At 42.9% G+C, this 19,422-nt stretch overlaps 1 protein-coding gene across 1 annotated transcript in view; it reads right to left on the reverse strand.

Moving 5' to 3' along the window:
- The window catches only part of ERBB4 (erb-b2 receptor tyrosine kinase 4), a 719,874-nt gene that overhangs the window by 275,424 nt on the left and 425,028 nt on the right, over positions 1 to 19,422 (reverse strand). Inside the window, exons 6-7 of the mRNA XM_084807761.1 lie at positions 7,581 to 7,699; positions 1,511 to 1,652 (exon numbers count right to left, since the gene is read on the reverse strand). Of these exons, the coding sequence (XP_084663887.1) occupies positions 1,511 to 1,652; positions 7,581 to 7,699 (261 nt within the window). The remainder of the gene's footprint in view (positions 1 to 1,510; positions 1,653 to 7,580; positions 7,700 to 19,422) is intronic.

The following is a 19,422-nucleotide window of genomic DNA, read 5'->3' on the forward strand; positions in this document are numbered from 1 at the left end:
GCTACCTGAAACTACTTGAATGGGTCTGATTCTTCAATGGTTAAAATAATTTTGGTAGAGAGTTATTATTATTAATAATAGTAGTAGTGGTAAATTTAATATATTTATAACACACACTTCTGCTTGTAATATACTCAGGGCAACTTACCTCAGTCAGAAATACAATACAACAGTTACAACAAACTTATGAAACAATACCAACAAAGAGCTAATTTGCCTATGTATGTGCCTCACTCAGTGACTCCGCTGGTAGTTACTGTCTGTCAGCCTTTCACAACCTGGTGTCCTTCAGATGCTTTGGACTTCAACTCCCATCAACCCCAGCCAGCATGGCCAATGCTCAGGAAACCTGGGAGTTGTAGTCCAAAAGATTTGGAGGGCACCAGGTTGGGGAAGGCTGCTGTGTGTGATGACAGCTGGTAATGTGAAAAAATGGAGCTGCTTGTTCTGCAGTAGCCATTTTCATACATGAGGCAGCCATTATGCACGTACTAGGTCATCCTTAAGGGTCTGTCTTACACTTTTCTCCCCTCCTTGTATCTATATTGTATCTTTAAACCCAGATAAGTGCTCAAATATGAAACAGTTGATTATGTGATCCAAAGACGTTATTGAAATGAGAACCATATAAAGGGTATTTTTAGCACATTCAGTTCATCTCAGATTACGTTCACTTCTACTGCAACAGAATACGCTAAATGGATGGGAGCTGTTCACACAGATCTCCTGCACATATGATAATACATGCTTGTTTCCAGTGGTAGTAGCCTTCTTTTCAGGTTGGCCAGAAGACAACACCATCAGGATCTACCTACTCTCTGGAAAGCAGGAAGAAAAAACTTTCCGTAAGGCATTATTTTGCACTGTTCCTGCTGAATCCACTGGGAACAGTCCTTGTACATAGTTTTAATACTCTGGGTTAGTTCTCTATACCCGAAATGTATTTATGGTGGAGTACCTCAACGTTTTATGAATCTTGTTGCCTGTCCTTAGTAGCCATTCTAACTCTGGAATTGTGAATCATATTTTATGCGCCCTGATAGTGATGTGCCCATTCTTACTGACATTACGACACGATGCACTTGAACTTCAAGAAAAGGTCAAACATAAAAGATGATTTCCACTTATGTTTGAGCAGAAATGAAAATGAGACTTTAAGAAAAGGAAATGCTAGAATGTGCTCTATATTTGACAAATGGCATGCATGCAAGTCAGTTTTTGGATGGAACCTGAAATTGTGACTGTACAAACCATAATACTTAGCACACATTTTTGGCTCCAAGGTAAAGGGTGTTATTAAAATGTCAGTACTCAGCAATGCCATTCTCTGAACAAGTTATAACTTCAAGATATTGCTGTTGAAAAAAATAGGTTTAATTACTATCGGAATCTCATAATTAACTTGGAGTTGTAGAGTTGACATGCTTTGGAATGTTTCTTAAGATTTTGATAATGCAGCTTTGAATGGCTTGTACTTTACTGGGAGGAAAACAGCCCTCCTATAACTTACGTGGGCACTTCTTGACACAAAAAGCACCATAGGTGTATTTGCCATCGCGGTTGTTTTCCATCTGGAAGGTGGCAGGGTTGTAGACTGAGGTCTGGGGACACTGTGTGACACAAGCACCGCTGTCATTAAAATTCATACAAGCCTGCAAGACAAGAAATATCATTTGCACCAGTGCTTTTATTGGTATTTAATAAACTGAGGCTTAGCTAAGTAAAAGCTGACAAGAGCAACAGGAAACGATTCTTAAGCTGTTTGCACCAGCAGAAAACATCACACATGCCTTAGGTACAACCCATTTGGAGTACTGTAACACACTCTACATGGAACTGCCTTCAAGAACTGTTTGGAAACTTCAGCTGGTCCAGAATGCTGCGACCAGAGTGTTCACCGGGGTTGGTTACAGGGGCTCCCTTGTTGCAACAGCTTCACTGGCTACTGGTCTGTTCCCGGGCAGAATTCAAAGTGCTGGTTATGACCTATAAAGCCTTGGGACCAGACTACCTGAAAGACTGCCTTCTCCCACTTGAGCTTGCCCAGCTCCTACATTCTTCTGGAGGGGCCCTTCTTTTGAGATTGCCACCTTCAGGGTGCATTTGGTGGTAACCTGAGAGAGGGCCTTTTCGGTGGCTGCTACCGGGCTATGGAACTCCCTCCCAAAGGAGGCTATGTTTGCTCCTTCTCTGCTGTCCTTCTGCCAGCAGGCAAAGTCCACTTTATTTAAGGTGGCCTTTGGCCTTTAAGTAGGTCTGGTGCTGTTTTGAATATGTTTTCTGTAATTGTTATGTTTTTATTGTATTGTATTTATTGGTTTAATCAGTTGAACTGATTCTGTAAGCTGCCTTGAGTGCCATTCTTTGGTAGAAAGGCAGGATACAAATAAAGCAAATGAATACATAAATACCATTATGAACCACAGTATCCAAGCAGGACTATCATTCGTCACTGCTTCTGCAACTATGCTCAGGCCCCTATCCTTTATTTAATTATTTATTTTAAAATTTTCTTGGCCAGCTGTCAGGGCAGAAGCCCTCCCAAAGCAACGCAATCCATTGCCACCGCACAATGGATGACCACCTTGCAATGATCAAAGAAAAGCCAACATCGTCTTTCACTGAAGTGCCTGAGAGTGGGGTTTCCATAGCAGGAGGCAGAGCTGGGCATCCCTGGACAGTGTGACAGAGATCAGGTGCTGGTTTGGCAGCAAGCTGCGCAATGCCCTCTTTGTGCCACCGCAGCAGACTTGGGGGATCAGGGAGCCACATGAATCTCTGTAGCATATATGAACCAAAAGTAAGAGATGTGCCTCCTTCCTCCTGTCAACTAAAGATGGTGGAGAGAGGTATGGTCCCAAAGGAGGTGGTGAACAAATATAGTTGTTAGCTTGTTTTCCTGGCAGAGTCTCTGTGTCTTTAAGAGCTGTTCATTAGGTGCAACTTTTGCACTGCATCTACATCTGGGCTAGGCACCTTGTAGCCCTCCAGAGGTTTTGCTGAAAAGGCAAAAGAACACTTAAAGGCCTGCTTAGATCGAGTTTAAACGTGATTCTCATCATTTTCTAAATACCACTAAATCCTTGTGAGTAAATTTGCTGAAACGGTAATGCTGCAGAGATAGACACTGCTTTGCTTTCAAGAGCGCTCACACAGATGAATAGATGCCAGTGCACAGAGAATGATGGATGATTGCCTTATCTAGCAATTTTCACAGTGAGATATTATAGGTTATAGGAGGCAGGCACTATGTGTCAGAGCAGGCACTTAATTCATCGTATGTTGAAATTTTGTTAATTAATACATAACATAACTCACTTATTTCTTTTTCCCAATCCATTGCCTTTATCCATTGTTGACTTTCCAGGTACCTTATCATCATATTAAATCGCTTAGTAACTGTACAATAAAGATGTAGAACACTAATGACATATAGCCTGCGGAAATGATAATGTTCTATAAGAATCTACTAAAATCAATCTGAAAAACTCAGCAAATATTTAATTTGTGGCTATTCACTTGTTTACAAGTGGTGGTAGTATATTTTAGAGCATCCTAAGCCTTTCAGCTGGAGGAGGCAGACCTATGGCATGAAATCAGTCTCTTCCCTGCCTTTCTAGTGCTACTCTGCTGTGTGTTCCAGACTCAATAGAATAGAGGTTAGACGTGTGCACCACCCCCAAAATTTGACTTGGACCCCAATTCAGCACTTTAGAAAATGGACTGATTCTGCTCAGACTTGGGAGGCCATCTGCTTCAACCGGGGACCAGACCAGAGCTGAGATTTGGAAATCTGAGGCTTTGTGCCTCCCAGTGACTATCACTGGAAATTGACAAATGGCTGTAACTTTTTTCTTCTTTGTCAGAATTGGATGATATTTGTATGCAGAGTAGCCCTTTAGCAGGGGATTATGCCTGCCAAATGTCTTTGTCATGTTTTGGCCATGTTTTGTCACTCCTGATTTCAAGTAAGTTTTTGCTGGGAGAGTCAGAAAGAAGTACAGCAGACAGGAGCAAAATGACATCCACAAACTACAGCTGTTAATTAAGGATGTTAATTGCCTGCCATGTTCTTGTTCTGCTTTGAGTACCATTTAGGTGACACCAGGTTAAAGCGGGAACAATTCCAAGATTCAGGCACAACAATTCAGCATTTTTGGACTCAAATACAATATGTGCAAATTTGAGTGTGATTCTTCACATTAATTTTTCAGCTCCAAGGTGTTACATCATATTCCCCACTTGGCAGACCCTGCTTAATCCCAATTTGACAAGTGCATATCTTCATTATCTTGTTAATCATCATCATATTTTTACCTCCTTTAAAAGTAAACATCTTATCAAGGTGGTTTACAGAAATAAAACCATGAAACAGTAATACAATTAACTAAAACAGCAGCATTTACAAGACAAATCAAAAACAAAAAAATCCCTGGCAATTAAAAGAATACAATAAATAATATAATCCAACATGAATTAAAAGTGGACCAAATCATCCATCATCATGAAAAGGCTGATTGATTTCAATGGGTCTACTCTATGCATGACTCCAACTCCAGGTGTTTAAGGCCCTTTTTAAAATAGGAAAGGAGCCAGGTGTACCATTCCATGATGGTTGGGCTACCACAGAAATGGCCCTGTTGCTTGTGCCTGCCAACCTGATAGATGTCATCAGTGGCCATACGAACTAGAGCAGAGTGCAGATGGTCTCTCAAAATTCTCCACTTTATTTGTAAGCAGAGAAATTTGGGAGACGATTTCACCATATTTCTCCAGGGGGAGGAGAAATTCTCAACAGTTTCTCACAGGTACGGCTCCCCATTGGCAGAGCTTGTAGCACAGCTTTTTGCTTTTTTCATAAGGCAGTTTGTTTGTTTTTCATATTGCAACAGCATCAACTGTGTTGGCCCCCATTTTGCATTCACCACAATGTAGGGGTGTGGGAGGTAAGTGTTTTATCTAGCTGAAGGGGAGAGGTAGAGTTAATGCTGAGCCAAAATCTGTCCTCCAGTTTCCTGAAAGATTTCTTCCCTCATGAAAGAGGCTTCCATTGTTCTGTCTCGTTCTCAGGGTGATTTATCATTCTTTTTCCCAGTGTTTTTGAGCTTACCTATCACAGCTAGCCTCCCAGGCTGCCTATACCTCCTGATCTGAAAAGGCCCTATGGGAGGAATTACCTCATGATGCCTTCCACTGGGTTTTAATTGAAGTGAAGGAAGCTGAGGAGGCTACAGGCTGCTGGAGAGATGACTGCACAATGAAAAACAGGATATTTGCACTCACTCCTCGGCCACCTCCTAAGTAAGGTATGCCCAAGAAACCCAATCCCAACCCAAGAGAATTTCTCCAAAATTTCTTCACCATTGAATTTCTTTTCAAAAGCAATTTCTCGTCTATCAAATTAAATGAGAATGGTCGAAAAAAATGAGAGAAATTTTCGGCACAGCATAGTATGAACAGGATCTCTCTAGCTGATCTTAGGGCCCAGGCAGGTTCACAGAGGTTCCAGCAGCCTTCAAATAAAATGGACCCAAGCCATTTAGGGTGATAATGTAATTACCAGCCATTTAAATTGGGCCCAGAAATACACTGGCAACCAGTGCAGCTGGTGCAGAATCTGTGTTATGTGTGTTCTGATCCCACAGCCCTTGCAAGCAATTGGATGATGGCTGCATTCTGCACCAGCTGAAGCTTCTGAACGTGATAAAAAGCACTCTTGATAACTGATGTTCCCTGTGCTTCCCTAGATAGTGCTGAGTCCAGGAGAATCCCCAAGCTGCACACTTGATCCTTCAGGGGGACTGCAATCCCATCCAACACTGGTCTCACACCTCCATCTAGATTATTAGTAGGTTTCCCTACTCACAGTCTCTCCATCTTATCTGAATGAAGCCTCAGCTTGTTTTCCCTCATCCCTCCCCAAATTGCCTTTAGACACCAGTGAAGGGTTTCCACAGTCTCCTTGGGACTAGCTGGAGGAAATGTGAGGTATTGCTGCGTGTCATCTGCATACTGATGACACTTTAGCCCAAACATATGGATGACTTTTCCAGTGGATTCATGTAGATATTAAAAAGCATGCAGGCCAAGAAAAACCCCAAGGCACCCCAAAGGTCAATGGCCATGGGGTGAAATAAGAGTTCCCTGGCACAACCTTCTGGGTCCATCCTTCCAGAAAGGACTGGAGCCACCATAAAACTGTGACCCGCAGTCCTATCCCAGCCAGGCAACCCAGAAGAATACCATGGTCAATGGTACTGAAAGGTACAGAAGAACTAAAAGGGTTGCATTCCTTCCATCAGTTCCCCAGTGTAAATCATCCACCAACGCACAACCAAGTCAGTTTCTGTCCCAGAACCAGCCCAGAAACCAGATTAGAATGGATGCAAATAATTAGTATCATCTGAGACCACCTGGAGTTGAGAAGCCGTCACCTTTTCCAGTATCTTACCCAAGAATGAATGGTACATTGGATTCTAGGTAATAATTATGTAGAAGCCAGTTTAGGCTTCATATTGCTAAGCAAATCTCAATTGTGGCCATTCCAATTGTTTAAGATGTGAATATCTGATTTAGAGAGCAACAACCCCCTGATTGTTGGATAGGGTTAGCATCTAGTGATGGTGACTATCTGGTGGCAGGGAGGATCTCCACTGCTGTGGCCGGGGGTGGGGTGGGGACTGCACCTACAGAAAACTCTTCAGGTGGAAAGCTACTGCCAGTGGTTCTCCTGCCACTGGTAGAAAGCATAAGGGCCTGAAATGGGGCATTGGGGGGGCAAGGTGAAGCTGGTTCCAAAGATGCTCTAATGCCCTGAGAGGGGCCCTATCCAGACCACTCACCAACACCAGCCTGGAACTGATGTAGGAAAATGCATACTCACATACACACACTCACATTGCTGGGGGAAAAGGAGAAAGAAATCTCTTTCCCCACCCCCATTTTTTGCCCTGGAAAGCACAAGCTGGTTGGACTATTGATGAGGTGGTAGATAAGTCTTGTCACCTCTCCCCCACAACTCCATTTTTGGATTCCTCTGTTAGGCGGCAGTCAGAAGCTCACTTAAGTCCACAGAAATCGATGGGACTTATTTCCTTTAATATTTAGTTAACAGGTCTTTTATTCTGTTCGTGGGAAAACATGACAGATGGGGCAGGTGTGTTTTGTTTAAATTAGACTTCTGAATACATTGCCCACATCCTGTAAATGTTAATTTCAGGGAAGTAAAAATGTATTTTCACTTAAGATAAAAATCACACCAATTAGCATATAAATTATTTCAAATCTCTGTCTGCAAATCTCATAAATGTTTTAATGGGTGGAATAAGCTGATAAGTAACAGAAATGTAATGGGAAAAGATGAGTGGTGAAATGCCTAGTGAATATCTTTCACCGTATGTGCAGTATAATTAAACTACCCCCCAAATATATATATATATATATATATATATATATATATATATATATAGACACACACACACATACATACATATACACACACATTAGAAATCCCTTGGAGTACAGTGTAAGAATGAGAGCTGCTGATGGGAAAGAGAAGAAGAGAGAGCGCTGAAACGTACAAAGCAATCGGTGTCTTTCGGTCCAGAACAGCCTCCTGCACATTCACGGTGGCAGCATTCGCTGACAGAGCGCCCATAGCACCGCCCATCACATTGCTCAGCACACACCATCTTCGTTACTGGAGAAGGCAGAAAAATCACAAACAGGTCAGAACAGCAAACAGGGAGTGGAGCGTAAACTGAACTCGCTCAGTTGAAAGAAGATGAGACTACAGGAAATGGAGGAGGGATCTTCTGCACATAACAATTCTAGATCTGACAGTTACTTTACGACACAGTAGAGAAATGGTTACACCCAAGATGGCTAAAACAAACTTTCTTTCCATGAAAGAAAATAGAAAGTAAAAAGTAAAAAACTTTTATGGTTCACCTGCTAGTACAGCACAAAAACATGGGAGATAATTGAAAAAGAATGGAACATACCAGATGCATTCCTAATCTTTGTATATAAAAGGAAGTGTTTGTCTGTATGGCCTTGAGGGACTCAAAAACTGTACATCCGATTGTTATGAAACTTTTAGGATTTGTTGTACCTCTATCTGGGATGGTTTTAGGCATAGTGACAATTTGATCTGCCATCTGGAAACAAAATGGCAACAATCGACATTTTTTAAAAATTTCTAAACCATTTGATCAATTTCAACCAAACTTCACGTCACGATTCACCAATGCAGTGAACAGATTATAACCATACAGTGTTCATGCTTTTCATGGTTTTTACACATTAAAAAAACCACAAGCCCCAAATACTGAAAAAACAAACAAACCAAAAAATGATGATAAAGTATGCAAAAAAGAACAAGTACAGTTTGAAGCCAGGGAAAATTAGTAGGCTGAGTTAAAGGCCTGCCCGTCCCCTCTGCTGTGGGGCAGCTTCATCTAAGGGAGATGGAGTGGACAGAACCCTCCCTCAGGGGGCTATAGGGGTGGACCTTAGTAGGGGCCATGCCTTGGGATGCTAGCAGGCATGCCTTCACTCAGGCGGGGTGGGAACAATGTGCCCAGCTGTGACAGTCTGCTTGAAGGCTTCTCTGTATCAGCCTAAAGGCAATTCCAAGCTATGTGAAGCCAGGTCTGTTTGCTAGTATAATATAGTACTAATATAATTCATTACCAGCATTTATATACCGCTTCTCATTTGAGCAAATCCCGAAGTGATTTACAAAAGAGTGAAAACAAACACACGTGTATCATGAGGTTAGTTCAAAGGTAGCTCATGAATGGGGAAAGCCAAAGTAAACAGATACAATTTCAATAAGCAGCTAAAACATGCCAGTGTTGAGAGGTCTGAAGTACTATACAGACTCTGCAGAGAAGGCCTGTCTCCATGTTGCCGCCAAACGGAAATCCGTAGACTGCAGCATGGACAACAGGGCCTCCCCTGAAGATCATAGTGGTCTGGAAGATCAGTATAGGTAGGGAGAGATGTTTCTTGAGGTAACCTGGAATTTATCTCAAATTCCAGGAATTGTATTTTATATATGTACATGTCATATGTTACAATATTTTTGCCTAGCACATTCATAATTCTTAAATAAATATTTTTCACTTTTAAAAAATCATCATAATTTACTCATTTTAAAATATGTATTTATATTTATATTTTTAGGGAGCAAGCCTATGGCCACTAGTCAGCAGCTAGATGGCCATAGAATATCTGGTTTTCCAAGTACTGACCTCAGAGCCTGTGCTCTGAGGTTGGTTCCCAGAGAACCAACCTTCCCCCCATTCCGTGCTGCCTCGCAGGTAGCGTGGAACAGCCCCGTGTTCCACACTCCAAAGAGGAATGTGGAACAGCCAAAACGGGGCATTTTGGGGGGTGTTCTGGGGCAGGGAAGGCGGAAATGCCGGTACGACACACCCAATGTGTTGTCCAGCAGCCTCCTCCTCCACTCCGCCTTCCCACCGCTAGCTAGACAGCTAAAATCTGTCTAGCCACGGCTGTCTAGCTGCAAATGCAGGGCAGGAGAAACATGGAGGGAATGATCCCCTCCGTGCTTCTCCGCCCCCTGCACTGGATAGGAGGCCACCTCCGAGTTCGGAGGTGGCTGCCTATCCCCATAGGATTGTGCCCTTAATGTATTTATATTTATATTATTTATTTATTACATTTATATCCTGCCTTTCCTCCAAGGCGCCAAGAAACGTTTTGCTGTTGTTGGTGGTTTTGTCAGCTTTTATTGTCGCTTTTATTGCTATTTTATTGTGTTTATGTTTTTATTGCTTTTAATATGCTAACTGTTTTTATTTATTTTGTTGCTGTGAGCCACCTTGGGAGGGCTTCTGCCCTGAAAGGCAGCCGGGAATGTTTTTAAAAAATAAATAAATACAACAAAATAAGGCAGTATACAAGATCCTCCTCCTCTCCATTTTATCCTCACAATAACCCTGTGAGGTAGGCTATGCTGAGAGTCAGTGCTGGCCCAAAGTCACCCAGTGAAATACATAGTCAAGAGGGGTTTTGAATCTGGGTCTTCAGTGGCTCTCAAACATATGAGGGTCTTGACTGCCCTATGATTTGTTCTCCTGAGCTTAGTAAGCTTGGGGAAATCCTGACTTCTTCTTATCTCCATATGATACAAGGGGGTTGATATGAGGTTACAAAACAAGCCTATCCCTGTATGACAAGCTTATCACAGGCTGTAGATGAGGGATACTGCTTGAGTGATCCATCACAGCCATCACCAAGTTTCACATGCCCAGGGTATCATATAATAGTTTCAAATCACTAAGTTTTAAAAAACTGCATCCAAACTTGATCAGGTGCCTGCTATCACGATTGTGATGCTGAAGTGTTTCTGTTAAGTTGACAGTTCTATATTTTAAAATGTAGCACGGTGCGCACGCTCGTGCTCGCGCACGCACACGCACACACAGAAAAGCTTGTATCTCTTAAGTGAACAAATTATGGAGTCCCTTGCCTTTTGTAGCAGTCCCTTAGCTACCATTTTCAGGCAAGCTATTGAAACCCCCATGTGGCTGAAGAGAGCAGTCCGGTCACTAGTTTAGATATGCCAACATCCAGCACAGCTCATGGTGTTCAGGCATAGATATAGGATTTGAGGGCTGATAATGCTCATCTCAAATAAGCAGTGAGCATTTCAGGGCTCCTGAATTCTTCCCTGGCTTCGATTAAAAATCTGAGGCCCAAGTCAAATCAGCTCGAAAAATAAGCAGAGCTATTTATGATTTCTTAATTTATTTTTATGTAGCTTGGCTTACCTTTCAAACCAATCCGATTCAAGCCCAGAGGAAATTGTACATCTTTACTCTAACTCTGCACTGCTCTGTTTACTCAGGCTGCCTATCAAGACCAACCTTATAATGTCCCCAGGCAGGGTGGCAGGCCTCAGCAGGGCTCTGCCCTTGTTGAGTTGTGAGACCAGGGCTTGGTCCAAATGGGCAAGGCCAAGAGGCCAGAGCCAGCGAGTAGTCAGGGCCAGGCTGAGGGATGAGTTCTAGAGAAGACAGCGAGCTGAAACAAGGCAAGACAATGTGTGTGGGTAAAGGGGTGTCAAGTTGCTCAGAAAGGAACCACACCTAGAGCAACAGTTACATGAACGCAAAGAACAAATCCTGAAAATTCCCTTCTGGAATTAGGGAGTTGAAAATGTTCCAGCGCACAATAAGGTAACATTCACAAACAGATTTCCTGGGTCAGGAGTTGGGACGATTCCAAAATTCTCCTAATCCAAATTACCTAGCCTGAGTCTGCTGCACCTTGAATTCTCCATTGATCAGTTTTTATTCCTAAATTTTGTACAGAAGACTGTGAATGGGCAGTTTGTGCCAACATTTAATTTCTTCAGTTCATTTTTGTATTCCTACCTTCCCCCCGCCCCCCCCACACTATCAATATGCACCTGTGCATTGATAAAACATTGCACCCCCCCCCAATCAATTTGGGGGTGAGTTTATTTTTATATATGATAATTGCAGCAAGATTGTTTGTGTGCAATGTTTTACCATTGTTCGTCGATAAAAAGCAACACACGTGCACACTGCCCCAAAGAAGGAAAACTGTTGTACATGTGCTTGCGTCAGGATTCTTTTGTGTGATCTTTTACTGATGTGCAGGAATGCACAGCCTATTTTATCGACAATATCTCGAACTGGAAGGTGCACTTTAGCAGCCAGGAAAGGGCTGGTGGGGTGAGCGGCCCAGTCAAGATAATGAGTTACGTTTATAATTTCAAGTGACGAACGTAACACGTAGAGAGCCAGTTACACACTGCAAAAAAGAGGACGTGCATTGCCAAAAAAAGAGGACAAAAGAGGACACAGGGTTGCATACAAATTGCATTTGCTAATTTTTATGTATAGGCGCCAATTTAGAAATAATTGGTATAATTTAAATAGAAACAGAGTTCATGTCAGCATGGTGGGAGAGACTGTGACCTTGTGACCTGTGAGGCTGCTCAGTCTATTGACCAGGTGCTAATTGTTGATGGGCAGCTTCAAGGCCTCTGCTGCTCTCCTTCCTTATGAGTTTTTAAAAATCTCTAAACGGGACATGGATGGGACATTCCTTCAACGATCAGAAGACCAACTTCTGACAGCCCTTCAAATACAAGACTGTCCTCTGTAAAGTAGGAGACATGGCCACCCTATTTAAAATGTGAAGCGTTTGGCCTCTGGGGGAGGGGAGGATGGCATAGGCGTATCTGCTCTCCAGAGGATCAATTTTCTCAGGAGCAAACGCAACAGAAGCTGAAAGAGATGGTCTTCCCTCGAGCTCACCAGAACTTCTGAAGCCCTTCCACTTCAACATCTGAATATGGAAATCTTTTGTAAGGTGATGTAAGAGAATGTTTATTTAGGGTGAAGTACATATGCTGTGTACGTTGATAAAGACATTTAAAAGTGGATATTTTAAAATACTGTGTTTTTATTGTGGTGAACTGCAGGGGGTAGGGGGATGGAGTCCAAAAGACAGTATATAAATGTTCCATAAATAAATACAAATAAATATATATTTGTGTGGGCATAATCTCTGACAGACCTTCAAACAGAGGACTGTCCTCTCTAAAGTAGAATAACTTGCCAGCCTAGTCACGTAGTACAATATTTAAGCATTACTTTAAAATAAGCTTGATTGCGTGTGCATGTAAAAGAGAGAGAGAGAGAGATCAGAGAACCTCTGGCTGTTACTCTTGTGGCGATTGTAGTTAACACATGACAGCAAGGACTTTTGGAGCCTTAACACACTTATTACTCTGACTCCCTTTCCTCCCGCATTCCTGCCTTTTGTCTCCCTATGCAACTTCAACCTAGAAGCACCCAATCCTGCAAATATTCTGTTGATTGGGGTCCAAGCTCTCCATTTCATAAAATGAAACAAAATGCAACCCAGAAATCAAATCCAGAACTATACTTTATTGAGCTAATTAGCTAGCCTGCTATTAGGGGGGGAAAGTGCCATTGGGCCATATTCATAAAATATGCAGAGGTGACCTACACAGGTTAAACACTACTGCGTCCTGAATTCCCAGGATGGCTGGTGATTCAGAAATGAGCAGTCAACAACCAGACTGCACTCTTCAAGGTAATCATTAAATGAAACCTCCTGAACTCTCTATCCAATTTAAATATGATTCACTCTTCAGTGATTCATTACATGAACAAAAAACCTCTAAAAGGTATTTTCTAAAGTGTGCAAAAGAGAAGTTCACCACAGACTAAATTTTGTTCTTGCCAGTGGAAAGATGTAACATCGTACTCTAGTAATGCTACATATACACTTTGATTTTTGATCATTTCTATTTCATTTCTCACCCGTGAAGTCCGTAGCGATCCTCTTAGCTTGCCCCTCCTTACAATCTCCCATTGAGGCGCACTACAATTTCCAGGGTACCTGAGAATAACTTGCTCAAGGCAATCCACTGGATTCACAGCCACAAAGAGATCTGAAGCCAAGTTTCCATGCTTGTGCAAAATGAATCACAAGGATCACCTAAACCATATTTCTGGTTAACTATTTGCAAATCAGTGGTTTTGTTTATTTCATTTACAGTATTTCTATATTACTTTTCAACAAAGTGTTCATACAGTGGTTTATAAAAACGGAATTAAAATCAGTTAAAAGAGCTAATGGCCCAGTTCACATGCAGTGGCAAACCAGGTTTTTTAACCCTCCGTGGTCGTGAACAACCCAGTGTGCTAGTCACTGTGGCTTGATTGCTCGTGCTTGGCTCCTCCTGCCAGGAGTGGCTAAAGTGAAATCTTGTTTTTAGAGGTGCCATCTTTGATTATATTTTTTTTGAACAGGATAGCATGCGAAAGCAATCCAGCTGAGCCAATTAATATATCATTCAATCTACAGTCTGCTAGGCCTGACGGCAAAATGAGTCCTTGGATCAGGGACAACTTCCTTCCTTTATCAAGCTCTTTCCATCTCCCCTTACTTTTGACCGGCCTATTTTAGAGCCAATTTATGTATAATGGCCTTCATAAAGAAGGCTGTTAAATCTTGGAAAGGCATCCACACACTGGGGTCTTGAGTTCCACCCTAAAGCCTGCTTCCATTGGCAGGAATGTGTGGCTGATGGGGGAGTGAGCCAGGTTCAGCTCCAAACCAGCTCAGTTTCTGTGGTTGTTTTTGCTCTACAGTGCAACTTTTTTTTTCCAGGTGGGAGCTTACCTTTCACTATTTTTTACATTTTAAAAACCATGCTTTCTTTCTTTCCATAGTGAGAGAGAGAGAGAGAGAGAGAGAGAGAGAGAGAGAGAATTTGAGAGGTGGGCAGCTGGCAGGCCAGACACCATTATTCTCTTCCAAGAAGGTGTTGGGATGGGCCCTTGTTGTGTGTCAAGATGTTGCACCGTTCCAACAAATTCTGGGAGGACAGTAATGGTGAAGAGAAGCTCAGCCATGCTGGCTTTCTGTACACATATAAGAGTCTATGTTTTATATTGTGTTGGCATCACTCTGGCACCTTGGGTAAAGAATCCATTTTATTCTGAGAAACGCAGCTACAGGCCTGAAGGCTGCCAGGAACAAGAGAGCCCCAGACAGGAGCAGTGGGGCTACCTAATTACCTATGTGTGTCCTCTACTGATTAAATTTTACAGAGTTGCCCCCATAAAAATGTCAGATACATGCAAACATCTTCCTGATTACCAAGTCACCATCCCAGCCAGACCACCCATTTAAACTGGCCAATCCAGAGCCTTGGCAGAAAACATGGCCCAGTCCTGAAGGATCCCTGTCTCAAGATAGATCAGCTGTTTAAAACACCACCAGGACACCCTTGTCACACTCTCCCCCCTGCCCCCGGATACCTCTGCCTGTCTCCCAGATGCATGGCTTCTGAAATTCTCAGTCAAGTTGCCAGGAATCTCCTTGAGATCTCCTTTTATTCCCCATAAAGTCAAGCTATTGATCCCTTTCTTCTCTCCCGTCCTTAGTCCAGCCTCAGAGCCTTTGACCCCTTTGTACCCCTTTGTACTCTTTGCTTTGAAGTTGATAGCTGCCCTTTTGTTCAGGCACCCTGTGCTCTTTCTTGTGATTTGGGATTCAGCGTGGACAGACCTGCTGTCACACAACTGTAAGATCAGCCTGGGGTTCGCTTGGCTCCCAGGCCTGTTCCTCATGTTCCTTAGCTAGTGCTCTCCCTGCTCTGTTTTGGTGTGTGTGTAGGGATGGCACAGCCATATGGGAAGGGGGTGGAGTCTGATGGACTCCCCGCTCCTCATCCCTCTGGACCCCGTTTGCTGAGCTGCCTCCTCTACATGAGCTGCTGGAGGGCTTGGCAAGCAGCTGACAAGTGTTGCAGACCACCCATCCCCATAGAGAGCCACAATTATGTGCAGAATGGCGCCTCTTCCCATTCTGTGCAAGACTGCTTTTACCGAAATAGTGGCCAATTGTTTGCATAACTTCGCCACTTCTCTGATGCTTGAGTTCCTTTGCAGCTCAAAAAGTGCACATAAAGGGCAAAAGGGGGTGAAAGCTATAAAACTCCTAGTTTGCTAGAATGAGGTGAAATTGCACAGGTGTGTGCCTTCAGGGCAAACCTCGAGGTGCTGCATTGGATAACTGTGCAATGTAGCTTCTTCACTGAAAAGTGCACATAAAAGGAAAAAGACCTATAACTCCCAAAGGAGTGGAAATCCCATGTGCACCAAAAAGAGGGTGGCGACTATAAAACCTTGGAGGTTTGTAGGATCCGGACCAAACCTCACATGCAGCCTGTCCTAGGTGCGAGGCACCTGATGCACCATCAATACCCTGTTCACTTATCCCAGAGTTAGGAAAATCCTGAGTGCACCAAAAAAGAGGGTGGCACAAATAAACCATTGGGGGTTTGCAGGATAAGGACAATCCCTCAATTGTGCATTTCTGCCCATAGCCATTGCTGGCATAGACACCTAAAGACACCTACTTATTCTCTCAATAAATACAGTGGAGTTGCCCATTACACTCCTTCCCAGATACTGCTGGCAGAGGTGCTTCTGTTCACTATCGCACTTTAGTGCTATAGCGAAATTGCGCAAAAACACAATTGCTCAAAATTACAATGGGGCATCTCCCCCAAAGCCATTTTGCTTCTTCATGGAAAAGTGACCAGAGAAGAAAAAAGGGGGTTGGGAGCTATAACTCCCTCACAGTTTGCTGGAATGGCAAAATTGCACAGGTGGGGTGCCCTCACTGGGAGTCTTCAGATGCTGTGGTGGATAATTGTGGATTTTAGCTTCTTCACTGAAAAGAGAGCAGCTCTTCCACTATTCTCCCATTTTTCCCTATTGCCTGCTATTTTGTGCATAAGCGCAGCTTGGCTCCTATGGGACAGGAGGCCCCGCAACACTCGTTGGCCACTTACCGAGCCCTCCAGAAGCTCATGTGGTGAGTGGGAGCGGGCAACAGAGGCATCTCAGTGAGCGAGTGATGAGTGCAGATGGAGGTGAGTCCATCCATCCCTATGTGTAGCCCATGTTTTCAGGGTCAGAGTTCTTCTCCCCCTTCAACTTGAATAACTGTGCAACCATGTTTAGCCAGATAGATCTGTGTTGCTTTGTATGCCCAGAGAGAACTTCACCCTGTGAAACACCTGTTGAGTCTCTACAGCCAGGTTCCATAAGTGACATAGCCCACCCTGTGAGCTCACTATTTTGCTCCCCTGGAATTCTGTGCCTTGAACGAGCTACGTCTTCCATATGAGTTGCTGACTCTGAGCCCAATGGTTAGATGAACCAGTGGGGAATTTGGGGTGTTCAGGTGGTTGCAAACATCTCAAGACAAGCACAATGATCCACTTAGCCAGCCACACTTTTTAGTTTTCCTCCCTTGCTTCCTTCTCAAGTTGCCTTGCCTCTATCTATCCTTAACTTCTCCCCGAAACTTTGGGGGGCCGAGCACCAACGTGTTCGGCCCCCCGAACAAGTTTCGGGGAGAAATCCTCCGCCCCCCCGCCCCCCGCCCCCCCCCCAGGACGGGACTTACCTTCCCTGAATGTCCCTCCCGGCGGCGGGTCCGGCTGGTGGTTCGTCCGGTGTTCGAGCGGGGCGGGAGCGGCAGCCGGTCTTTCGACCGGCTGCCGCCCCCGCCATTGCAATGAAAGAAAAAAAAAAAACATCCCCTGATAGGCTACGTGACGATTCACGTAGCCTATCACGGCAAGATTTGCAAAGTCAGCCGTGATAGGCTACGTGAATCGTCACGTAGCCTATCACGGGTGACTTTAAAAAAAAAAAAGTGTGTACGGATAATGGCGGCCCCCATAGGGAGCCGCCATTCCCGTTCCTTATTTGGTCGCTGTAGTCTACGTCAATGTTTACGTAGACTACGGCGAAAATAAGGGCAACGCTATTTGCGTTGCTCTTATTTTCGCCGTAGTCTACGTAAACATTGACGTAGACTACAGCAACTAAATAAGGAACGCGAATGGCGGCTCCCTATGGGGGCCGCCATTCGCGTACGCGCTTTTTTTTTTTTTTTAAAGTCACCCGTGATAGGCTACGTGACGATTCATGTAGCCTATCACGGCTGACTTTCCAGATCTAGCCGTGATAGGCTACGTGAATCGTCACGTAGCCTATCAGGGGACTTTTTTTTTTTTTTTTTTACTTTCGTGTTCGCGGCCGGGCGAGGCGGGAAGCCTCCTCCCCGGCCTGAATTTCATCAGCTGCATTCGAGGTAAAAAAAAACACTTGGAAATGGAATTTTCTAACCTGTTTAAAAATCTTCTAAGTGAAGAGTTTCAGTGGGTTTTGAACCCATTTGTTAAAGATATAAAAATGCACCACCTTCTGATTAGTTTGCAAGAACAACTGATTGACATCAGGGAAGATGGAAATTTATTAGCTGAATTTCAACAAAAACCTTTGCATAATTGGTGGCTGGGATTGAAAAATGAGTATCATGATTTAGCAAGCGCAGCCAACAATGCCCTTCTTCCTTTTGGATCTGTGTATCTTTGTGAGGTGCCTTTTTCAGCTATGACAGCCACTAAAACCAAGTCTCGAAATAAACTGAACTTAGAACTAGACCTTCAAATTGCTGTATCACACAAAGTGTTAAACCAAGATTTTCAAAAATAATGAAGCATCTTCAATCACATTGCTCTCGCTGAACAACAACAACAACAATTTTTTTAATAAGAGCAAAAAGATTTTTGTACAGTTAATAAATAAAATAAAAAATATTTTTAAAATGTTGTTTATTTCATCTTTATCTCATCCTTTTTAATTTTTGTATTTGTATGTTTTATAATGTACAAAATATATTAGTACAGTAGTACATGTATATAATTTATTTAAAAAATGCATATATTGGGGGTGCATGCTCAAAAACCTTTCACTGATAGAGATGTGTGATCCAAAAGATTTGAAGAACACTGCTCTAGACAGTGGAGGCTGGTGGCTCCAATTTCAGCAGGGCTGTGCATCCACTCTGGGTTTCAGCCAAAACTCTAAAGGAGCTACTCAAGGTGCTGAACCTGTTTGGGGGATAGGGTTCAGAACCTTGGATAACTCCTTTAGAGTTTTGGCTGGATCTGACTGAAACCCAGAATGGATTCACAGCCCTACTGAAATCAGAGCCACCAGTCTCCACTGCCTTTAGATGTCCATTCTTAACTGAGGAGGAGGCCTTCTGGAAATGGACCTGTCTCAAGTTCTCCATTGCCCATAGTCCAGGGATGACCACTCCAATTTATCAGTACTGGTAACATAACCAGGAATGAATGTTGAAGTGGATGCCAGTTCTTGGGAGCTAGGAGTACACTAACTAAAATAATGACACACTTCAGGTGATTTCTATGAATATACTCTTAAGCTGCAACCCTAAACACACAATCAAGTAAGTATGATTGAACTCACAGAGTGACTTACCTCTGAGTAAACATGCTTAAGATTGCATTATTAGTTATTTTGTAATGCGAAGAAGTGATAGTGGTTCAGAGGTTTAAGTCAACGGAAAGGATGGAAGTCAAGGAACATGCTGTTATAAACCCTATGAAACTGCAGCTCCTGGGGATATTAGCATCTGTTATATTTATGACATCTACATTTCTGTAGTTTAGCACACATGCTTAATCAGACCTGAATTTTTGCAACTGTAACGTAATAAATTAAGCCAAATATTGGTTCACATCAGATAAAATCCCATAAAAACAAACTTCAGTTACATATTTTATGACATTCAAAAGATTTGACAGCATCTTGTGATGCACTGATAGAGACAGATACAGATATTGATATAGGTATAAAGAGCAAATTGCATTATGGCAGTAAGCCCACAAGCAAAATTCACACGGATACAATTTTAAAATATTAAAAATGGAAGACACAGGCATATACAATAACACATAATGACATTTAACTGTAACAACACTTTTTAAAC

This window comes from Heloderma suspectum, chromosome 1, assembly GCF_057233095.1.
Source record: "Heloderma suspectum isolate Gila_16-S chromosome 1, 16-S_ref, whole genome shotgun sequence".
Lineage (NCBI taxonomy): Eukaryota > Metazoa > Chordata > Lepidosauria > Squamata > Helodermatidae > Heloderma > Heloderma suspectum.